Source organism: Trichosurus vulpecula, chromosome 1 (genome assembly GCF_011100635.1).
Source record: "Trichosurus vulpecula isolate mTriVul1 chromosome 1, mTriVul1.pri, whole genome shotgun sequence".
Lineage (NCBI taxonomy): Eukaryota > Metazoa > Chordata > Mammalia > Diprotodontia > Phalangeridae > Trichosurus > Trichosurus vulpecula.
In genome coordinates, this window is record NC_050573.1 from 64,283,527 (window position 1) to 64,299,681 (window position 16,155).

General features: G+C 37.0%; 2 protein-coding genes across 2 annotated transcripts in view; both read left to right on the forward strand.

Annotated features, from left to right (window-relative positions):
• The first annotated feature begins 3,861 nt into the window (after positions 1 to 3,861).
• LOC118828671 (olfactory receptor 1361-like) lies at positions 3,862 to 4,806 on the forward strand. The gene has a single exon (XM_036735520.1). It carries the CDS (start codon positions 3,862 to 3,864, stop codon positions 4,804 to 4,806), a length of 945 nt encoding a protein of 314 aa, XP_036591415.1.
• Positions 4,807 to 7,605: 2,799 nt separating this feature from the next.
• Positions 7,606 to 16,155, forward strand: part of LOC118828752 (olfactory receptor 10H1-like) — a 28,240-nt gene continuing 19,690 nt past the window's right edge. Inside the window, exon 1 of the mRNA XM_036735637.1 lies at positions 7,606 to 8,119. Within this exon, the coding sequence (XP_036591532.1) occupies positions 7,606 to 8,119 (514 nt within the window). The remainder of the gene's footprint in view (positions 8,120 to 16,155) is intronic.

A 16,155-nucleotide genomic window follows, 5' to 3' on the forward strand; every position in this document is an offset into this window, starting at 1 on the left:
TTCTTCTCCTCATTAGCTTTTTGGAGCTCTTTTTCCATTTGAGTTAGTCTATTTGTTAAGGTTTTACTTTCTTCAGTATTTTGGGGGGACTCCTTTAGCAAGTTATTGACTTGTTTTTCATGGTTTTCTCACATCACTTTCATTCTCTTCCCAATTTTCCTCTACTTCTGTAACTTGCTTTTCCAAAGCCTTTTTTGAGCTCTTCCATGGCCTGAGACCAGTTCATGTTTTTCTTGGAGGCTTTTGACGTAGGCTCTTTGACTTTGTTGACTTCTTCTGGCTGTATATTTTGGTCTTCTTTGTCACCAAAGGAAGATTCCAAAGTCTGAGACTGAATCTGCATCTGTTTTCCCTGCCTGGCCATGTTCCCAGCCAACTACTTGACTCTTGAGTTGTTTGTTGGAGTATGACTGCTTGTAGAGTACAGAGAACTTTGTGCCAAGCTTGAGGGATTACGTTGTTGTTTTCAGAGCTTTTTTCTACACAGCAAGCTCTGCCACACCAGCACTCCTCCTCTACCAAGAATGGACAACCTGGACCTAAGACCCAGATCCAAGCAGGCTCTGCACTCCCACTCTGATCCACCACTTAATTCTTCTCACAAGGTGGGCCCAGGGTCAAAAGAAACTGTAGCTGTAATTCTGTAGCTGCACCACCTCTGCTGCCCCTGGGGTGGTGGCCAAACCTCAAACTCCTTTCACTCAGTCCCTGTAGTTTTTTCCCTTTAACTTTCTCTGTTGTCTTTGGTGTTTGTGGGTTGAGAAGCCTGGCAACTGCCACAGCTCACTGATTCTGTGCTCTACAGCCTGTTCAGCCTGGCTCCCAGTCTGCTTGGTCTGGGCGCGGCCCACGCTGGGCTCTGCTCCGCTCTGCTCCCAGCGCCGTGTGATAGACCTTACCCAGTGACCAACCAGGCTGTTCTAGGCTGGAGCCCTTCCTCCCTCTGCTATTTTGTGGATTTTGCAGTTCTAGAATTTGTTCAGAGCCAATTTCCATAGGTGTTTGGAGGGTCCTGGGGGAGAGCCTTAGGCCATTCCCTGTTTTCCAGCCACCATCCTGGCTCCATTCCCCTGAGATGATACTTATAAACTACTTAATATAGTTCCTGGCTTATAATAGTCAATATATAAATGCTACCTATTACTACCACCGCTACTGCTACTACTACTATGATGACAACAACAACTACTACTACTACTGCTACTACTGCTACTACTATTACTACTACAACTGGTTGGTTGTTGCCCTTCATTCTCGAAGAGGACTAAAATGATATGACTATGTTGGGGACAAAGTACAGTATGTCCAAATTTCTGCTGATCAGACCAATACAAGCTCAGAAGGCTCTACCACAGGTCAGGTACAAATAGACTACATGAACATTTGGAGTGGAAGGTAAAAATGGTAAAATGGTATAGGTAATGTCTTTTGATTTGTGAATAAATTGGATTTAAGTGAGCTAGAGCTTTGAGAAGTTGTCAACCTCAGTCTCTCTTCTGCAGTCACCAAAGTCCATGCGCAAAACAAAGTCAAGATGACCAGTGATGACTTGGGATGCAGTGGATGATCTCGGCATTTTAGATGTCTAACTAAGCTCTAAAAATTATACAGCATCTGTTTCAGTCACTTTCATAGCCATTGGAACAAATTGTTCTCATCTGCTCATTCCACCAGGGGGAAGTCTTCACATGCTTAAGATAGACACTCCCCATCCCCCAAATCATCCCTTGATTATCCTCAACCTGGTTTAGCCTGTCTGTTGATATGGTTTACCAGAGGTGGCTGCTATGCATGCTACAGCTTCTTAGAGCCACTAATCACAGTTGGGTGAATCAGATGGACACTAAAGGTGGAAAACAGCCCTGAAAATGGCTTGGCAAGTCTCACACCAGAATAGTTGCCTTCCTGAACACACTCTATACTCCTACTACTGTGATGATGATCATAATGACTATTGTTGTTAATTTACAAAAGTAAGTGCAACATGCAGTATACAAAATGAATACCAATTAAGTAAATAAGTAATCCCATGTACCAGTTCTTTCATCACCTGAAACCCTAGTTGAACTAAGCTAGATTATTTGAATTCATCTGGATGAGGACACATGATCAGATATCCTTTAGGTATAGCACAGTGGCTGGCATATAATAAGCACCTAATAAACACACGTTGATTGTTTGCTTATTACATCTGACCCATTATTTTTGCCTTGCAAGTGTATAACTGGGACTTTTCATTCCAGCAGAGGGGCAAGTAATACTTGCTCTGGTTAGTTGAAAGTGTTTCCAGCAAAGCAAACTTCTGAGAACTAAAATCCTTGTCACAAAGTTCTTTCCCTCAAGAGTACTGAGTGCAAAGTCACAGAGTGGGAGTTAGGGGAAGGAAAGGTGGGAAGGCAATTAACTCTGTTTGTTTCCATCTAACAAGGTGCTCAGGGAATCCTTACTTAGAAGCCAAAACCCTGGAAAGTCTTCCTTCCATCTTGCCACTATGATCTTTCCACAGACCCTGATAAAACTGAATCTTTTGAAAACTTCAAAGCCGATTCTTTGGAAAGAATGTGAGTCATGGACCAGTTCTTGGCCAGGAATTTGTGGGAGAAGAGAATTAAATGAGTGAAGGAAAAGGAGTCCAGAGCTTTGGCTCAGTGTCTAACATCAACATTTTTTCCAGTAAGTACTTCCCCAAGAAAGCTTCATCTAGCACTGGAGCATTCCTTTATTCATTTGGTCAACATACATTTGTTAAAGACCTACTACACGTGGGAGTATGTGCTATCATAGGTTCCATGGATACACAAAGTCCAAAATCCTGCTCTTTGGGATCTTATACTGTATCAGGAGAAGCAACATATACACAAATAAATGAATATACAATATGTACAAAGTACAACAACCCTGCAAAGTAGGTGCTATTATTATCCCCATTTGAGTAAGCTGAGATTAAGTGACTTCCTAAGGGTTACTGCTAAACTCTCAAAATTAACTAAATCTCTCAGATATGTCATATGAGACTTTGATGTCCATGTCACCTCTGAGGTTATCAGCAAACTATTGAAACTGGGGAGGCCTGACTAACCACTCCCACAACCAAAATATCATCCAGGACTTATTTGAGTAAGGAAATTGTGGTGCAAATTTGGAGCCATTTGGCTGAACTTTACCACCTTGTGGATGGATTTGGGAGTAGGGAGAACAAGAATAGGAAACAGTGTTATGAATTTTGGTGAAGAGCTCCTGAAACCTCAGGGAACCCTTTTGATAACTGCTTTCCATCTCCCTACTGAAGACTTTTATTTGTCCTTATCTTTCTGAATTGTATTTTAGAAGCCTAGAGAAATGCTCCCACTGGAAGGTATGGGAATATATTGTTAGTAAAAGAACTGCTTGTTTTAACCCTCTGTTCTTGAGGAATGCATTGGAAGCGATGAGTAAGTTGGACCCCCACCTTTATTCAAATCATTGATATTAAGCAGCACTGGTCCAAGCCCAAATCCCTAGAGACTGTAGTTGATTTTGACTCATTAATTACCATCACTTGGCTTCAGCCTCTCAACTATTTAACTCTGCTATGATTTAACCCCCAGCCCCCTCTACATGGTAAGGATGAGGAAGTGGTTGTGGAGGAAGAATAATGCCCACTGGACCTTGGTTGTCTCACTATTGGCACCTCTGGACTGGCATGGTGGGTGGTTTGATAAGTGGAAGGGAGCCAAAAGACAAGAGCCCTTGTTGGCCCTGTGCCCTGGCTGTTCTGGGGTGGGTTGGGTATGTAACCCAATTCATTCCGAGCTCTGTGTTTTTGACATATCCTCACTGCATTTTCTTTTTCTTCCTGTCTGGTTCAAGGGATCTATAGAAATGACAAATCAAACAGGGGTCTTGGATTTTCTCCTTTTGGGTCTATCTGACCAACCAGAGCAGCAACAATTCCTCTTCAGATTGTTTCTGGGCATGTACTTCGTCGGGACCCTGGGGAACCTGCTCACCATCCTGGCAATTTGTTTTGATTCCCATCTCTACACCCCTATGTACTTCTTCCTTGCCAACCTATCTTTCCTTGATCTCTGTTTTACCTCCACCACAGTTCCCAAAATGCTGATAAATTACCTGTTAGGGAGTAATGCCATCTCCTATGAAGAATGCCTGGCTCAAATGTATTTCTATATTGCCTTTGGTGCTTCAGATAGCATCCTCCTCTCTGCAATGGCCTATGACCGCTACCTGGCTGTCTGTCACCCTTTACACTATGGCACAATCATGACCTCATGCATTTGTGCCCTATTGGTAACTGTGCCTTGGGTTTCTTCTCACCTCATTTCAATGGTACATACCGTATTGATAGCTCAGCTCTCTTTCTGTAAAAATAATAAAATTCCTCACTTCTTCTGTGACATAAATGCTTTGATAAAACTCTCATGTTCTGATGCCCATGTCAATGAAATTTTGGTCCTTCTTTTGGGGGTACCAGTTGTTTTAATTTCTTTCATATGCGTTGTGGTCTCTTATACTCCTATTTTCTTTGCTGTGTGGAAGGTCCCATCAGCTCATGGGAAATGGAAGGCCTTCTCTACTTGTGGCTCCCACTTGTCTGTGGTCTCTCTTTTTTATGGCACCATCATGGGTGTGTATTTCAATCCCTCCTCCACTCACACAGCCCAGAAAGACATGATTGCGATTGTGATGTATACAGTGGTCACCCCTACACTGAACCCTTTCATCTATAGCCTTCGGAACAAGGACTTGAAAAGAGCTCTGGGGAAGCTCCTTGGCTTGCAATGTTTTTCTAAGGGAGGATTGCAGTAGAATTTGTCCTATTCTAAAAGAGCTAAATACAGTGTAAAATAAACAGGCTAATGTGCTGAGCCAAGATCAATGGATTGGGGCCACCATGAATGGAGGCTTCTAGTGTCAACGGACTTTGCCATTCGTGCAATTGTGTTTGATATTTATTTTAATGAAGCATTTTGAAGATATAGATGGCATGCTTGTCAGATTTGTGGATGACATGAATCTGGGAGGAATAGTTCATGTTTTTTAACAGAATTGCAATGCAGCTTTCAAAAGTTGTGACTATGGATTGAATGTAATAAATAGGTGTAATTTAATAGAATTTAATAAGGGACAAGTATAAAATACGATGCTTTGGTTCATAATTTCAATGGCACAAGTACTAGGAAGGAGTGAGGTTGCCAGACAGCAGCTCATATAAAAATAGACCTGGGATTTTAATGATTGCAGTATATTTTTAACTTTGATAAAAATATAAAAATGAAAAAGCTAACATGATCTTAGGTTTAATGAAAAGAAGCATAGAGTCTAGAATGAAGACAATTATCATGCTCTTTCTTCTACTACCATAATATTTTAATTCATTGTTTCCTATTCTGGTACTGCATTTATGCAAAGATATTAACAAGCCAGAACATATCCAGAGGAGGGTAGCCAAAAAAATGAGAAAAGTACAAATTAGAAATTATTTCATACAAGAGTTAGTTGAATAGAACAGCGATATTTATTTTGGAAAAGAGAGACTCTTGGCTGTGAGGGCCATAGAAGGGACAACATGATAATTTTTAAATGTTTGAAGAGTTTTTATGTAGAAGAGGTACTAAGCATTTTGTTTGAAATCCAAAGGCTGACCTACAACCAATGAAGGAGAACTATAGGCAGGCAAATTTCATCTTACAAAGCTTCTTCATGAAAGCAATCCAAAAGTTTAGTGGAAGATTTAAGAGGTGTAAACTGCCCATCACTGGAAGGCTGCAAAAGACCTTCCAAATAACCATTTGGTAGGATGCCCTAGATGAGATTCTTATATACAGAGTAGAGTAGGTGACTTCTGATATCCTTTCCATCTCTGTAACAATATGATTCTATGATTTAGCATTTAAAAATAATATTGTATTTATGACACAATGAAAATAGGTTATCTATACTCTATATGTCACGAACATGGATATATAAGTAGAAAAGTTTAAAAGAAGAAAGTGTGTTGCATACTTTTCTGGCATTGCATTTAGTATTTTCAATTATGACAATTCTGATCTTTTATGTTATTTTAATAAAAAAATTATGTTATACTTGATTTGGGTCTTCCTATGAATTTCCTACAGAAATTAGAATCTTAGGTATTAGCAACCTTTTATAGTAAAGGACTTGGTTAGGACCCTACCTTCTCTCCTGAATTGTCCCGCCTATTTGGTTCCATTAAGGATCAAAGTCTAAAAACCCTTCCATACTCAATCTTTTTGTATTTCAAACAGTGGGAAAACATCCCTGTAACTGTTAATTCACAATAACAACCCAAAAACTCCCATTTAAATTCTTACTTTATGCCAAGCCAAAGTTGGACAATACCTATACAAAGGCCAAGATGAATTAGTACTTGCCTTCAAGAGGATTACTTTCTTGTGGAGGAAACCAATATGTTCTCATGTAATAGGAGCAAACAGGTAATCCTGAACACCATTCTCCATCTCATAGGGCCTCTGAGATCTAAAGGGCAAAAAATTGTTCAGGCTCTGATAGCAGTATGACAGTATTCTATGCCACAACAGAACTCAGCTAGAGACCACAGGAATTGATAAATGAGGGATAAAGTTGTGTTATACCCCATTAAGTCTTAGGGAAAGAGCCTAGAATTCAGCAGAAACCAATCTTTTCCAGCCAAAGTCACAGAAGACCAAGGTTTTTTTGTTTGTTTGTTGTTTGTTTCTTTTTGAGTTGTTGTTTTCAGTATCAGTAAATGCAATATACCATTGAGAATGCCCCAAAACAATGCGAACCTATACTGCTACAGTAGCTTAACTTCTGCCACTCTAACCTAATGGTAGTATTTTTGGTGTACCAATTACTCTGTAGTGCCCAAGTTTATTAAGGAGAACTTTAAAAATTTTTAAAACACAGGTGAATTAATAGCTACTTTTGTGAAAAGGAGTCATTTACAAATGGGTTACTGACAGTATCAAAATGCTGCTAGGAAAAATATAACAGCAAGGTACTTTGATAAGAGTACATTATTCCACATAGAATCCTAAATTGACTTTCCTCTCTAGCTTCTTAAATGAGTCCTCATGAGACTAGAGACAAGGTTGGATGTATCACAGAAGTAAAATAGAGTTCATATCAGCTGAAGAGTCCAAAAACTTTTAAAGTGTAAAGAAGAATTAAATGTTAATAAACCTTTGGTGTTTACCCATTAACAACATTTCCATTTTAAGTGACGATGAGATAGGTATAGTTTGTGGAGAAAAATAAAAGCAACTTGTTTACACCACATTCCCACTGTAGCTAATTCTTTTCATGTGTTGTTTTAAGACTGTCTGGCCTTAAAACATTTGGTCAATCAGTACAGAAAAGTAAGCCACCAAATATGACAACTTTTCACACTCCAGCAATACTAATGATTAAAATTATTGTATAGCCTTATGCATTTATCTTAAAACATTTTCTGTAAAGTAAAAGAATTATGTAAAAGACAAATAATCCCTTAAAATGTGGATGCCTTTACTTCCCTCGATCTTCTGTCTTTTTTTTCAGTACATTTGTCCCTTTTTCTCTTATTATTTCCTCTTCATTTTGAGCAATATCATTTATAAACACATGAAAATTAAAGCGACTCCACACTCTGAAGGTAGTCTTGCACGAAGCGGGAGAGCAGCCGGTAGCACTCCCAGGCAAGGAGCCCGGCCGCCGGGTACAGCCGCCGCCGCCGCCGCTGCTTCCAGCTACCACACGCTCACCTGCTGCGGCCGCCTGGGCCACCGTAGAGGCAGATCTTACCGCCCCTCTAAGGGCCGCAGCCTGCTGACTCCCTCCGCCATCGCCCTCTGCCGTGGACCTTCATATACCCTTCCGGGGGCACAAGTCCTAGAGGTGAGTGAGATCAGCTGTCCTCCCTCAGGGACCCGGGAGCCGGGATCTCTGGCAGTTCAGCCGCTGTGGTCCAGACGCAGTGCTCGGGCGTCCCGAACGACTGCTGGGCCTCTGTGTCCCCGTCGCTCCCACAATCTGCTCCCGGTTACCTACGTTACTTGGCTTCCACAGACCGTCCCCGCTCTCGTCCCGGACTTTTACCAAATACCCAGCGTGAGAGTGTCGGGGTGTGAGGGCGTGTGTATGTGCAGGTATGTGTGTATGGGCCCCTATCTATTTGGCGCCCCCTTCCCTCCAACTGCAGAAGACCATAGCCGTTGAACCACAAATTGCTCAAAGTTTTAGGAAGCTGAGAGTTTTTGAGATCTATCCCCTAGGGATGGGATGGTGATCCACTCCAGGAGTCGTTGGGGAAGGAGTCAAAAAGTGAGGAATAAGAGAAATAAGAAAAAACAATCAAATTCCGAGAGATTTCTGAAGGAGGAAAAGTCAATGAAAGAAAATTTGCATAAGTAAATAAACGAAAATGGAAGATAAACAATAGAGTAATAGGATACACTGTAGGCTCTAGATTAAGGAAATGGTTTTAGGTCTCTTTGAATAAATACCATAAAACAAAGGAAAATGAACCATCACCTGATGAGATAGCAGACCCTGTGGAATCCTAAAAGAGCACAGAGCAATGGCGTGATATTCCTGAATGCTTTAAGAGAGCAATGAGAATTGTGAAAGCAAAATTTGTGGCCTACATAGAAGAAATAATTGCCTGGAAAGAAAAACATGGATCTTTGGTGCCAAGTCTCAACAAAGAAATGAAAGAGAGGATAATCGATAAAAAATACAAGTCTGAGCCTTACAACAAATGAAAAAAGTTAGATGACCAATAAAAAGGAAACATTCTTAGAAAGAAAAGCAGACCTGAAGAAAGCATTTGCTTCCCAAATAGCCAGACAACAGAAATACAAGAAGTTTAAGTACCAAAGCAACCAAGGACAACAATAAGAAGAAGCAAATAACACCTAAGATGATCAAAAGATTTCTTTCTAAATACACATCAAGAGACAGGGGTTAAAGTAGAAGTCAAATAAAAGTTGTGGATGAGAAACAGTCCTGAAACATCATGGGGTAAACATCATAACACCCCACATACTGAAGATTTTATTTTGGTGGGACTAAATTACACAATGGGAGATTGAACAAAAGATGGGATGTGAGGAAGAAGATAGAGGGGAATAGATGATGTACATTTATCAAGTCAAAGGCTACTAACAGGGAGAACAAGTCTTGTAGTTTCTTTGGAAGAAGAAATTCTATAGGAATATGTGTGAGGAGGCAATAGTAGGGTTTTGAAAAAGGGAGAAAGAACTGGGGAAATTATAAATCCATGGTGGGAGGGGGTACTACTGATGAGTGTTTCCATGGGAGAAGAGAGAGAATCTATACAAGGAGATAGAAATAATGATTATAATTTTCAGTCATCCTGCCTCAGAAGAATAAGCAGAGCTCCTAGGTACAACTAACATACAAAAGAGTGGCAACTCGTGGGCCAAGGCAAGAGATTTTGAGGCAAATTGAAAAAAAGGGCTAATGGAAAAACCAAGGTTAGTAATGAACTGAACAATCAGGGATGTAGGAAAATTCCTAGCATGGAGCAATATCCTCTCTAACATGAGTCTGAATTGGTATTTATAAAAGTGAGACATCCAAATAAAGGGAACCAAGGGACAATATCTGTAAGGCAATAACATATAAAATATTTAGAAGGAATTTAAAAACATACCTCAAAACTTTAATTCCATGCAGAATGGAGAAACTAAAAAAGCACTATATAAAGGTCATGAATCAAAGGCAAAAAAAAATCTGGAATAGACAAAAAGGAAGATAAATAAGAAGAAAAAAACTTTTTTTGGAAAAAGTCACAGGAAATGAAAATTTAAAAACTATTGAACAAAACAAGTTGAAGGGGAAGAGAGAAGAGGCATTCTACTTGACTACTTAAGTAAGGGGAAGAATTAAGTAAATAGATAAAAGCAAGAAAGGAAAAGAAACTAATAACCAAAACTCCAAAACAAAATAAAGACATAAAAATTTGGGGCAGGGAAGGTAAGAAGATAAGATCTGGTGGAAATGGGCTTGCATTAAAATAGATAAGGTTAGGATAACTGAAAATACTGTCTTGTGTTTACAGAGGAGGAAAGAAAATAATCCCAATTTAGGAAAAATATTAGAGACAAATAGAGGACAATGTAAATGTAACTCTTACAACTTCAAATATGAATGCCTTAAACAATCCAATAAAATGAAAAAAGTGACAAATTAGATAAGAAAACAAAACCCCACAATATTTCAGCATTGTGCATATGCTCACAGGAAATTCATTTAAAGAACGAAGACATGTAATATAGAAAAATGAGAGATTGGAAAAAATTTACTATGCAGCAAGATTTTAAATAGAAGCTACGATCAGATCATCAGACAAAGAAAAAGCAAACATTTACAACATAAAAGAGATACAAAAGGAAATTACATTATGTTGAAAGTAACTATAGAAACAAACCAGTGTCAATACTAATATTGTATGCTCCAAATACCTTAGTGTCTAAATTCATATAGGTCATAGGAACTAAACTAAAAGTAGACATACACAAAGCACAGTAACATAGACAGTAACACAACAGTGCCTGGAGATTTCAGTGTCCCTTTCTCCATTTTGGATAAGTGTAATGGGAAGATAAAAGATAAAGATAAAATATAGAACTGCACAAATTACTGGGGAAACTAGAGTTAAAGATTTATGGGATTTCAGCATTACTTGGAACTTTTACAAAAATTAACTGTATATTTGGGCAAAGAGATATTGTAAACAAATGTAAAAATGTAGAAGTAGTAAGAAACCTCCACTATACAATAAAAAAGGGACAAGTTCAGGGATCTCAAGAAAAAGACAAAGACCCAAGTGGAGACTTAACAATGAAATCCTAACTAATGTGTGGCTCAGTGAGCAAATCATAGAAATAATCAATAATATTCTGAAAGAAAATTATAATGATGCAACAACATACCACAGTTTCTAAGATAAAGATCTAAAATTTAAGAAAATAAAAAGAGGAATAATGAATTGAATATACATTTAAGACTTAGAAAGCCAAGAAATAGAAGTAAATAAACTAAAAAATGCAAAAGAGTAAATATTTAAGACTAGAATAGAAATAAACTAGAAACCAAAAAATTTATAGAAATGATAAAATGAAAAGCAAGTTCTTTGAAAAGACTAAAAAATTGATAAACTTTTAGACAATCATTAAAAATATGAGGATGGGAAATGAAATAAGCAAAATGCAAATAAGGCAAATCCATCATAAAATCAGAAGAAACAAAAGGAATAAACAGACAAAATCAAGAATACAAAACAAATAAGAAAAATCTTCAAAAATATAAAATATCTGAACAGACAGAAGGTGAAATAGAGATCTTAAATAAACTAATCTCAGAAAACAGAATAGAACTAACTGTAAGGGAATTATGCAAGAATAAAATTCCTGGTCTTGATGGATTTATGGGCAAATTCTATCATCTTTCAAAAAGCAATTATCATCCATACTAAACAAATTATTCTCAAAAACTGAGAAAGCATTCTACTAGGTTTGTTTCAGGAGGTAAAAATAATTCTAACACATAAATCAGAGAAGTATACAACATAGTACTATATAGACCATAGAACTATATAGACCAATATTATTAGTGAGTAGTTATCCAAAAAAATTAAAACAAAATCTTATCAAATAGATTAAAGTGATTTATCCAAGAAATCATTCATTGAGATCAGGTTGGATTTATACCAGAAAAGAAAGGAAAACAATCATCATAATATATTAAAAACCCAAACACCCAAATCTGTGTGATCATAACAATTGATATAAGAAAGTCTTGATAAAGTGTGAGACTTATTCTGGCAATACCCCCTACAAAGTATAGGCACAGAGCAATTTTTTTAATGTCACAAAAGTATCTATCTAAAACCAAAGTAAATATTAGATATACTAGGGATATACTGAAACCTTTTCCAGTAAGTATGGGAGTAAAGTAAATATGCCCTTTCCTTCCACTATTACTTAATAGATTTCTGGAAATGCTAGCAATAATAATGACAATAGAAAGAAATTAAAGGCATACAGATAGTTGTAGAAGAGAGAAAAATATTGCTACTTGCTGATGATATTTACTGGAAAATGCAAGGTAATCAGCAAAGATACTAATTGAGACAATTTTCAAAGCTTTAGGAAAGTTGGAGGCTACAAAATAATCCCTCAAAATAGCTGCATTTTTTATATTATGTTAATAACAAAACTCAAAATGCAACAATAAAATGAGCTAATTTTCATTCTGAATAATGGTTTTCCAAAGTATTTGGGATTAATCTGCCATAATAAATAAAATATTTATGCAAGTATAAGTATATAAAGAAATAACAAGCAACTTAAATAGCTGGAGGGACATAGAGTATTCATGGCTAAAATATAATAAATATAAATAAGTATAAATGTGAGAAAATATAAATAAAATATCATAAATATAAAATAAATAAAATATAATAAAGTGATAATGACAACAATATCATTTAATATCAAGTGAAATAATAGGTTTATTATTATACCAAAAAAGTATCAAAGGGGGAATTTTATGGAACTTGACAAGATCATAATATTCATGTGGAGTATAAAAAATCCAGAATGACAAAGGAAATGATGAAAAGAGGGAAGGATGAAGTAGAAATAACACTTCCAGACATCAAACTCAAACATAATTCATCAAAACCATCTAGTGTTAGTTAAAAAACAGAGAGGGAGATCAATAGATTCATCTAGATATGAGAATCAGAAATAATAGAATTCTACAATCCAGTTTTTGTTATGCTGGAAAACAATTACTTAGAAAAACTCCCTAGGTGATTAAAAAAATTGCTGGGTAAATTATAAATTATTCTGGCAGAATGTAGGCTTAGCATAATATTTCAGAATTTTCCACAATAAATTCTAAACGGATATATGACCTGATATTAAAGATCATAGTATAAAAATATTAGAAGAAAAGCAGGTCATACACCTCTCATGGCTACAGGTAGGAAATATTATCTCAAGCAACCATGGTATAGAAACGGTTACAAAAAATAAAATAGATATCTTTGAATATGTGAAAATGAAAAGTTTTGTACAGACTAAATTAATCCATCTAAGATAAGAAAGGAAGCAGTTGTTTGGAAAAAACAACTTCTCTGATAAGAGTTTGGTATCCAAGATATACAAACAATCAATATGCACACAAACACACATATACACCCATGTGTGTCTCTGTTTTATATACATACATACATATACATATATAATAGCCATTTCCCAAGATAAGTTGTCAAAAGATATGAACAAATGATCACTTGAACTGAGCTCCCTTAGCAGCAAATGTGTGTACACAAAAGTGATATAAGGAATAAATATGAAATCATGAGAAGAAAAGAACTAAAATTAAGAGGCATTGGGAAATACTTCCTGTAGAAGGTAGGATTTTAGTTGAGATTGGAAAGAATCCAGGGAAGCCAAGAGATGGAAATGAGGCACGGGGGGTGGGGGTGGGGGTGGGACAACCAGAGAACATGCCTGAAGTCCAGAGACGCAGTGTCTTATTCAGGGAATAGCAAGAAGGCCAGTGTCATTAGATCAAGGAGTATATCAAAGATATAGGGTGAAAGAAGACAGGAAAGGTAGCAGAAGGTTAGGTTATGAAGGACTTTTAGTGCCAGAGGTGGCAAAGAGCCACTAAAGTTTGTTGATTATTGCAGCGACATGGTTGGACCTATGCTTTAGGAAAATCACTTTGGCAGCTAAATGTAAGATGGATTGCAGTGAACCCAGAATTATAGTTAAGGTTTTGTTCCCTAAGGCAGAGGTTTTTAAATTGTATGTATCCTGGAATCCCTTGGTAGTCTGGTGGAGCATATGGCCCCCTTCTCAGTATAATGTGTTTAAATATATAAATTAAATGTATAGAATCATAAAATAATGACATTCAAATTAAATTATCAAAATATTTAAAAAAAACAAATACACTGCCCTCAGGTTAAGAATCTCTGGACTAGAGTCTCCTACTATAAACTGTTTGCTGAACCACTGGATAGATAGTCAGAGAGAGAGAGAGAGACAGACAGACAGAGACAGACAGACAGAGACACAGAGACAGAGACAGACAGAGACAGAGACATAGAGACAGAGACAGAGATGTATACACCAGACACACAGAGACACACATAACACACACACACGTAGATACACAAGCACATACCTATCTATTTCTCTATGTCTATCTAGACTTGTATCTTGGCACATGCCCCTTGGCTACCCTTGGAGCCATCCTCCAAACTACTAGTTAGTATTTACATAGCAGTTACTATGTGCCAGGTGCTTTAAAAATTTGTTTCTCACAACAATCCTGGGAAGTAGGTACTATTATTCTCTTCATTTTACAATTGAGGAAACTGAGGCAGAGACATTAAATGACTTGCCCAGGGTCACCAAGCTACTAAATTCTGAGGTGAGAAGTGAACTCAGATCTTCCTGATTCCCAGACCCAGCACTCTATCCATTGGACCACCCAGCTGCCTCCTGGTACTTCAGAGGGTCAATCCAACTAGGTTCTAGGTTCTCTGGTCTGTAGTGGTAGAGAAAAGATACTTGGGACTGCCATTATTTTCCCCCATCTTTTATGTACCACTGGCAGTGGCTCAGGAATCACATCGAATAATTATTCAACAAGCATATATTAAACATCTGCAATGTGCCAGGTGCTAGCTAGGTAAAACCTGAGTATATAGTAGAGTTGAAACAATCTCTGCCTTCAGAGAGCTCATATTCTGTGGCAGAGGCAAGTACATATTTAAATAAAAGCAGAATACTAATACTAATTAATTCAAGAATGTTAATTGATTAGAAAAGTAATACCATATGCCAGTTCTTTGATCACCTGAAGATATAGCTGAATTGAGCCAAATAACTTGAATTCATCTGGACCAGAACACTTGGACAGATATGCCCAGTGCCTAGCAAACTACCTGGCACTTAACAAGGACCTAATCTATGAATGGCCATTGATTGCTTATTAAATATTGCCTATCAATTTAGCCTGCTGAATGCACAACTGGGGACTTTCGTTTTAGCAGAAGAGCAATGGATACTCATCTTTGGTTAGCTGAAAGTGTTTTCAGCAAAGCAAACTTAATTTTTTTATTTTTAATTTATATAATAAAATAAGCATTCCTACAATACAGTATAATAAAAAAAGATGTTTGCACATGAAACTGCAAAAGTACTATGTACAACTTGTTATTCCTTGTAAGTCCTCCCCCTTTTATTCCCTCCTTCCCGCTCAACCCTAGAGATGGCCACCACTAGACACAAATAGGTATAGATAGATAGATAGATAGACAGACAGACAGATAGATAGACAGATAGATACATATAGATATAGATATAGGTATGGATATGGATATGGATATGGATATGGATATGGATATAGACATAGATATAGATATAGACATAGATATGTAGATATAGATAGATATAGATATATATGTAAAATTATTCTATAATTCTATTTATCAGTTCATTCTTTAGATGCAGATAGTACCTTTATTCATATGTCCTTTATAGTTAATTTGAGTATTTATAATAGACAAAATAACTTACTGTCTCGAAGTCGCTCTTCAAAGAATATTGCTGTTACTGTATACAATATTCTCTTGGTTCTGCTCATTTTCTCTTCATTATTTCATGCAAGTCTTTCCATGTTTTTCTAAGATAATTGAGCTCATCTTTTCTTATAGTGTAGTAGTATTCTATCACAATTATATATGCAACTTGTTCAGCCATTCCCCAATTGATGGGCATCCTTGCAATTTCCAGTTCTTTGCTACCACAAAGAGAGCTGCTTCAAACATTTGAGAATATATAGGTTCTTTTCCTTTTCCCCTAGTCATCTTAGAAAATTGACCTAGTAGTGATATAACTGGGTCAAAGGGGATATTTAGTTTAAAAACTTTTGGCATAATTCTACAAAATTCTACAGCTCACAGTTTCATTAACAACGAATTAGTGTCTCAATTTTTCCACATCCCCTACAACAATTGTCACTTTCCCCTTCAATCATTTTAGCCAATTTGGTAGGTGTAAAATTATATCTTAAGGTTGTTCTAATTTGCATGTCTTTAATCAATAATGATTTGGATTATTT

Coding starts and splice junctions, on each gene's coding strand:
- LOC118828671 (XM_036735520.1), top strand. CDS start 3,862: ATGACAAATCAAACAGGGGTCTTGGATTTTCTCCTTTTGGGTCTATCT.